At 47.8% G+C, this 8,576-nt stretch overlaps 1 protein-coding gene across 1 annotated transcript in view; it reads right to left on the reverse strand.

Moving 5' to 3' along the window:
* UNC5C (unc-5 netrin receptor C) overlaps positions 1–6,720 on the reverse strand; it is a 358,875-nt gene extending 352,155 nt beyond the window's left edge. Inside the window, exon 1 of the mRNA XM_054382839.1 lies at positions 6,597–6,720. Within this exon, the coding sequence (XP_054238814.1) occupies positions 6,597–6,720 (124 nt within the window). The remainder of the gene's footprint in view (positions 1–6,596) is intronic.
* Between the last annotated feature and the right edge of the window lie 1,856 nt (positions 6,721–8,576).

Below are 8,576 nucleotides of genomic sequence, written 5' to 3' on the forward strand. Positions count from 1 at the left end.
TTGATTAAGGTTTCTTGGTTTCGTTTTCTTGTTTGTGTTTTTTTTTCCAACTTCCTCCCAGAAAATAAAACAAAAAGCACTCTTGTTTTTTTGTTTGTTTTCCCAAAAATTTTCCAAAGGACATTTTTAAGTGAAACTATTTTTGCATGAAGCTTTTTTCCCCCCAGTCCAAACGTTTAGATAATAATGTGCCAGGTTATAAAGGGACTCCCCAGATCTCGGTGCTTGATGAATTAGGAGGAAATCCCATGTTTCCTGCTTAATGCACGTGTGGTTCAGGGTGGAGTTATAAAAGCAAAGGGGAAGCTGTTCTAGTGGTGACTACCTGGGGGAAAAGCTGTACACAACACCTCTGAGGTTGCTGAAAGCTGGGAGAACCTCTGGCAGCCCTTGTGCTGCTCTGACGCTCTGTTCCTTGCTTGTGCCTGTGGTTTGTGTGAGCAAACCCTAGCCTCAAGGAAAGCAACTGGAGCACAACTACAGTTCAGGGCTTTCTTTTACCTTCTCCAGCTAGCAAGTACACTGATGGCTGACAGGCAATTCCATGCTACAGCCTTACCCAAGAAAGACAAATCTAAACACAGAACAAACAAACAATGCTCTGCAAAATGCGCAGGTCAGTTCATGAAGCCAAAAATGTTTGAGCAGACCTACCACAAAAAACAACGACACTGTCTAAATAAATCCTCTCTGCATCACACCACCACTGGAGTTTGGAGTAGGAATATCTGCTGATGATCCCATTCAATTAAACTCAGCCAAACAAAGTATGTGCTAAATTAAGGAGGATTTTGTTCCTGTTTGTTCGATGTAAGCTCCTTTGTAACCACTTCCCTCTTAGCATAATTTCAAATGCTTGCTTACAAATGATGCAAATTAAGTCTTTCTTTGGATACAGTTTGCCTCCCAGAAGACTTAATTCCATTTCCTTCAGATCACCTCTTGGATAATGTTATGACGGAAAGCTCCAGGGGCGCCTGCTCCTGAGACTGGACTCTACTGAGCACACACAATAAATCACTTAAAACACCACCATCCCTTCAGTCCTTGGAAGCAGTTAGCACTCAACTGTGCCTCTGCACAATATTATTCTGCCGCTGCGTTGATGGAGGTTGTAGCCAACTGGAAAACCGCTGCTTGTGTCTTACTCTTTGCTTTTAATCCTTGACTTAGCTGTAAGAGTTTGCACTGCTTTATGCCTCCAAGTTGGAATGTGAAAGCAGAGATGGCTAATGAAAATGACAGGCGATGTAATTACTGCTTTATTGGCACTGATGCCAAGACGGCTGCCTGCTGAACTTTAGTACCTCCACTGGGTGGCTAACAAGATGTGCACTTCACAAACAAGCACGCTCCTCTCCCGGCTCAAAAGGGAGGGAAAGACAATACCCTTCTTTTACTGCAGTGGCATACACAGGCAGAGCAGCCACGACTAAATTAACTTTCATTTCAAAGATAGCCTCCAGTGACACACGTTCAATGACAAACCAAACACCTGAGCGTGAGACTCACACTGAGTCCAGTCCTCCTCCACTAAATCACAGCAAACTGTTCACTGCTTTGAGTAATGCAATTTTGCTTAGGCATTCCCCTTTGCAACAACAATGAAAACATTCACTTAGGTTTCAAAAGCAACTTCTGTGCCTTTAGCAAGAAAAAAGAAGTGGCCAGAATTGATTCCTCAAAAGTCCAACAATTTAAAATTCAGAAAAACAACGAAAAGCCACAAACATAGCAAAATGCTACAAAACAGAATACTCTAAAATGTCTGCTAGCACAAAATAAATTTAGCTTCACTTTTCAAAGTACAGCTCTCCTTAATATTTTACATATACACAAAAACTCTACTTGTATACTTTATGGAAATACTTAATTGTTGTCCTATTCAGCCTGGGCTTCTCTCACCTTCTGTGGGAACTAATTTTGGTTTGCATCCTATTCAATTGAGCTGCACAGACTGTACCTCAAAACACCACTCTTCAGCTTGCATAAAACTAAAGATATTTACTTCAAATGTCCAACAAATATAATCCACATTTTCTCCTCTCTTGCTGCACACAGACCAGCTATGGAACTGATTTGCGTGGTCTTGGCACAGAGCTGTATTCCTGCTTTTCAGATGTACTGCGTTTGGATAATTAAATTAGGAAAAACATTTTTAATATGATTAATGCTGTTTTCTGTTTCTGGATTTGGATGTCACAGGCAAAGCTAGTCCCAAAATATAGTGAAGAGCCAGAGTTTAAGACCATTACCAGAAAAAAAAAAAAAAGTTGTATGATGAATGATCCACATAAAACAATTAACTAAATGTGCACAACAACTGTGGAAACATTCGGATGCACTCAGACATTCTTACTGTGGCAGAGGAATAAACGACACAGAGAGTAATAGTGAAAAGTCATCAGAAGGGGGCTGTATATGATGGATATACTTTTTTTTTCATAACTGTTGCAATCAACTGCTAGAGACCAGAGCCAGAGAAAGAGGAGCCAGATCCTGGCTCCTGTGTTCCCAGGGAGGATTCTCTCCTCCACAGATGGATCCATCCACTTCATTTTAATCCTCCTCAAACTGCATCTCAGCCAGCAAAGGAAACCTGGTGGCTGCTTTGCTTTCAACACAGCCTTCTGTGGTACTACAATGCTGCTCAGGGCCAGTACAGGCTACCACATGCAGCCCAAACTCATCAACATCACTGAAATCTGTCAGACCACATCACTTTAAAATAAACTCATGTTCCAAAGGGGTTTCTCCATTCACAACAAAATACTACCTGGCCCTCACTTTATAAACACTATTACACCCACATGATCAAATACAAGTGCTCCACTGATGCATCAAGATAATTAAGTCCATCCCTGCCCCTTCCCCTCCCCCAACCCACTTTTTCTTTTTTTTTTTTTTTTTTTCAACAAGATGTGCTTAGGTATTTAATTAAGAACTGCATCCCCAAAAGGTTACTATGTTCACATGTTATACTTCACTTTTTCCACACCAAGCATTTTCAAAGTGCTGCTGTTGCTAATACAGACTGTGCTGGGGCAAGACAAATATCTGCACATATGGCTTTTTTACAGTTTTCTTTCTAAATTATCACTTTGATTTAATTAGGTGTGAGAGGTTAAGCATTAAAAAAAAAGTAAGAACTGAAACAAAAACTCATTAATATATAGTCCCTTTAGCTTTTCTATCCATCTCTTGGGCTATTGCTCTTAGCCCATAAAGCTGTCTGAGCCATGCTTCTCACTACAGATGGACATCCTGACTCTCCTTTTCATCCCACCTACACTCCAAAAAGGTGAACGCCACAGGAAGTGTTCGCCAAACACTTCTAATGTCCAAAGATGGATGCAGGGGGAAGTAGGAAAATGATAAAACTCAGTCTCTATGAGTGAAGAGACAATGGAAAAGTGGCTTTTAGAAGAGATGTCACTGAAATACCATGCAGGGATGGGTGTTTGGGTCTAGGGGTGGTTTCACACTTTGGGACTTTGGAGCTCTCATTCTGATATAGCTTATCACAGAAGTATAATGAATGCAGATCAGAGCTGATTCTGGCTTGATAATCACTCTGGCCTCAGTCACCCCAATTTGAGAATTAAGGGGTGTCTCTATCATTGTGGCCAGTTCTTGTTCTCTCCTGATAACAGCGGAAAAATACTTAGCTTCAGATCAGAAGATAAGAAATGCTAATAAAACAAAAAGTGTATTTAGCTCTGCTGAGCAGCTCACAGGAGGATGCTGAGATGCAGTGATATGAATCTCTCTGACAGGAACTGGGGGGTTTGGTCCATCAACTACTTAGTTAATAAATTTATTTTCCATGAGGCAATGGAAAAGGGAAGAATGAAAGCCCCAGCAGTGCTCATGACCTCCTTAGCCTGCTTCAAAGGATAAAGATAGTTGGGGAATGGAGAAGAAAAGCAAAACAAGAAATAATCCTAGCAACAAATACTGGAAAAAAATGTACACACCCTCTTTCCCTTCCCCTCCTCCCCTTTCTAAATCATAACAATGTGTTTGCTGTATAAAGGCACCCTTTAAGTTTTTTTTTCTCCTTTTGAAGGTATCATAAAGGAAAACTGCTTTTTTTTGGGTTTTGGGTTTTTTTTTTTCCACAATTAAAATGAAGTCAGCTGGCTCCAGACCTTCTTACAATAGGAAACCTGTTTGGAGTGTTTCTATTGCCCTTAAAAGAACACAACCAAAAAGACTTAGAAGGGTGTTTCCATCCTGAAGAACAGAGGATGACTTTGGAAAAAGAGGATGGGTAAGAATCATTTCAATGTTCATGCATTTTTAGGAAACATATAAATAAAACAGAGGGAAAACTTTGCCTGGTGCTATACGATGAGAAAACTTCCTGAAGAGGGCATAGTTAAACTGTTGATTCATTGCCTCTCCAAAGCACCAAACACACATACACGAAGACCCCTCCAGGCAAACACCAATCACTAAATCCTTCAGCTCTGAGAAATATGCCGATACCAGTTTGGCACTAAAATTCTTTGCTTGGTCCTATCAAACGGGAAGCAAAAATAAAAGCACACTCGGAAAAACAACTCCAAGATGAATGACCATATTCCAACCACATTCTCTCTGTTTTCCACTCGGCTGTGAAAGTTTATCGCACGCCACATAAGAGGAAGCGCTGCTGAAGAGCTCTCCGTCCCTTTCCGGCTAAGTGAGCACACCGGTGGCCGCCAAGGTCCCACACAGGTGCTGCCTTCACAGCGTAAGTGCAGGGGGCCTGGCTCCTCTCCCTCTCCCGGCAGTTCTGCCGCACAGCCGTGTGTTATGGAGGGTATGAGCGGAAAGGAGAAACCATCTCAAAGTGTGAGATATGCCCTGTGGCACTGAGATGTGTGCTCTGAAACAGCCGAACGCAGGGGGTCCTCTCCTCCCCACTCAGACCATCTGCCACACAAATTACCCACGTCCTGCCGGCAGAGTGGGCAGGCTGCTCTTCTGCTCCAGGTCCAACTATCTGCGAGGATCTTTTCCTCTTCAACAACCCCCATTCACACAGAAAGATAGATACCAACTGACAGCTAGCTCTGCTTGCACATGCTGCTATTAAAACCTTTGAATACATCAGACCTGTCCTATCTCGAACATGAAACTGACCAGCAAAAGGACACGATCGTCTTTTAAGACACACAAGATTTTTGTACTCTCGTTTTCTGCTACCCCCTTTTCATGACCAGGTTTTCTGATTTTCCTGTGTGGTAAGCACTTGGTATGGGCAAGGGAACATGACTGAGGATGGAGTGTTATCAGTGGGAAATGGATTAGCACTGGTACACTTAGAGACGTGATCTACAGTGCACCCAGCCCGCCCACAGCAAGCCTATGGCCCCCCAAAGCCTGCCGGGGGCACCGGGAGCCAGAGTAACCAGCAGCGCTCTCCTACCAGAAAGAGCATACAGGAGTGCACTCTGATAGCTGGGCGAGAGCACAGGGTTAGACCTGTGCAGCCGTCTCAAGGCCCCCTCCATAGAGGTGATGGGGAAAAAAACCGCCAAGCATTCTTTCACTTGCATTATGCTAACAACTCCAAACCACAGCGTGGGTGCATATTATTATTTGTTGGTGGTATATATGAAAAAAAAAAAAAAAACAACAAACAAACAAACCACCACACCACAAAAATCCAACAACCCAAAGCAGCTTCTTCAATTCCTTTTCTCTTGTCAACCAGCGTTTCCAAGTGCTTTAAGGGAACTCACATATCTTTGCTATGTGCAACTCTGCCCACATGCAGCAGCAATCTCTCTCCAACGCTGAGGAGGTTGTAGAAAAGTGCTTCCTAGCAAAAGCCACGCATTTCCACTTTAGGTCTAACTCTTGGGAAGACAGAAGAAAAGCACCGAGAAAGTTTATCGGGCATCATCTCACAGGAGAAAAAGCCTTCTGCTGTGACTGTCTGCAGGGTGGGTGGCACACGGAGCCGGGGCTTTTTATGATTCTCTCAAGACATCATTGAACAGGCTAAGAACCATGACATTTTCACTTGGAAAAGGGAATTCATATACGGGCTACAGGGAAAACTGATCCAGATGTACTCCAGAACCCCCGACAAGGGAAGGGGAAATAGGAAAAAAAAAAAAAACAAAACAAACAAACAAACCGAAAAGCATGAACACAGGAACACGGTAACTCCCTTCGGGTGTATCGTGTTTTAGGCACGAAAGAAGACGTTGAGGGGTAGATGGGGGCTCACGAACGCCCAGCGCCAGCAGAGCGCCAGGGCACGGCTGTGCGGCTGCAGAGGGGCACCCGCCTGGCACCTGCCTTTCCCACGCGCCTTGCCAGGCTCCGGAGCACACCGGCGCCGCTCCCGGAGAGGCTCCTTCAGCCAGAGCACTCCCTCTGGCCTCAGTACCCCGCTTGAGGACGAAGTGCAGGGGCAAACGGCTGTCCCGGCCAGGCTCAGCAACGACGGACTTGACCCGCAAGAGCGATCGGACCCCCAGACCCCTAGGCTCGCATACACACGGAAAAAAACCCCAAACAAACAGGGCATCGATTCGCGTCTACAGCCCGCACCCAAAGGGTGCCCCGACCCCCCTCCATCTACCCCCTCGCCTTACCTTGAGCGGCGGAGCCGGGGCGACTGGCCCCCAGGACGGCCAAGGCGGGCAGCACCACGGTCTGCAGCAGGTATCCCAGTCCCAGCCCGCAGCGGGCCGCCGTCCCCTCTAGCCCCTTCCTCATGGCCAGGGCAGGGAGTCGCGCAGAGACGCGGAGCGTTCCTGGGCCGCCTCTGCCAGCCCCGTCCCACCGCCGGCCGCGGACAGACGCGGAGGGGCGTGGAGCCCCCGTTTGGCGCTCAAGCTGCGCGGGGGGCGGCAGGGCGAGGGGCACCGCGCTTGGCGGAGGGGCACGGGCGCTGCATGGCCCCGCGGCGGGGCGCGGAGTAGCGCAGAACCAGACGGAGTGCTGCTCTGCGCTGCTTCCCGCGGGCGGCTTGGCACTGCTGTCTCCACCCCGGGGGTGGGCGGGTGCCGGGGCCGGAGCCGGGGCCGGGGCTGGGGAGAAGGGGCTATGCTGGCCGCCTGCGATAAAATGCGAGCCGGAGCGAGGAGCAGACCCAGAGGGAAGGGGGCGGGGGAGGCTGGGAGCCACCCGCTGCAGAACCGGCCCCCTTTCGCCTCCCCCGCCCGCGCCCCCTGCGCGCACACCCGCGGGCACACTCGCACGCAGAGGCTGCTGCACACACATCCACGCGTGCACACGCGCACACCCACAGCCCCCCGCACCACGCAGACGAGAGAAGCCCCAGGAGCCCGGACTACACTGGCCGGACCCTGCTGCACCCGTGGCTCTCCCAGCCCCGTAGACCTGACACCCACCACACCGGTGAGGCTCCGAGGGGCCAGGGCCGGCCTTAGGGAGACACAAAATGCAGGGTGGGGGAGCACCATGTCCATCAGGAGCCACCCATCTGTTCCCACAAGCAGTAGAGTGGGGAACAGGGGGAGAGGCAGCATCAGGAGAAACCTCCATTCCTGAAGAACATCTCCCTGTTTGCACCCCAAAGTCTCTTTGTAAAGGCTGAAGTAGCTCCCTGCCAGACCTTGCCCTCTCACTCTCCCTACACCCTCCAAAAGCTCTGACCTATGCCTTCACCATGTGCCTACCCAATCTCACTCAGCAGGATGGCAGTGCCCATGTCTTGGGCTCAAGGCTCAACCAGGGCTTGCTTGGATTTTGCTGTTGCTTTCTAGGTCTTGTTTGGAGGTTATTGGGCATTTTTGTTTTTTCCAAAGTTGCCCTTCGCTTTGGGGAGCCAAGCAGATTGTTACCAGCCGTGACCAGACCAAGTTACTCGCATGGAGGCATGCCAGTGACAGGGGACTGTAGCACCACAGCCATCCCCACACCACAGTACTCCAAGGGAACTACTACCATTGCCTTCTCCAGCCTAGAAGCTCCTCGAGGCAAGGCTGCCTGTGAGGTACTGAGCACGATCTTCCTCTGAGGTACAGCTGGAATCTTTCCAGACATGCTGGCTTTCCTTTATGCCCCTGGCAGAAGAACAGTAGCAGTGTTGCTGATGCTGCAGGAGGTCTTTTCAGGCACCAGAGGAGCTACCTGCCCTGAGGGAGGCTCTGTTCCACCTGCCCCCTGACTTTAATGCTTTTCCCAAGGAGTTACATATTCCCAGCTCTGGGTTAGAGGGGAAGGTTTTTTTTTTTTTCCTCTTGCATGGCACATGGCAGCTGACACAAAGCTGCAGTGCAACATGGAAGCAATATTCTTCTTTTTTTTTTATTGGTGTCTGGGTTTTATTGTTGCTTTTTTTTTTAGGGTTTGTTTGGGGTTTGGGTTTGTGGGTTTTATTTTGGTTGGTTGGTTGATTTGGTTGTTTTGTTTTGTTTTGCAGGCACAGAGCAAGAAAAAAAAAATGGCAGATTTTGTTCTGAATGGTGTACCTGGAAGGTGCCCTGGGAAGGGTGCATTTCAAGCCCAAAAGGCTGATGTACCCAGTAACTCTAAGCAGTCCTCTCCAACTAGAGCACTCCTGTTTCTCCATCTCCTGGCTGTACTACATCTTTTAAGGGGACAGG

The sequence above is a fragment of the Indicator indicator genome, chromosome 8 (genome assembly GCF_027791375.1).
Source record: "Indicator indicator isolate 239-I01 chromosome 8, UM_Iind_1.1, whole genome shotgun sequence".
In the NCBI taxonomy this organism is placed as follows: domain Eukaryota; kingdom Metazoa; phylum Chordata; class Aves; order Piciformes; family Indicatoridae; genus Indicator; species Indicator indicator.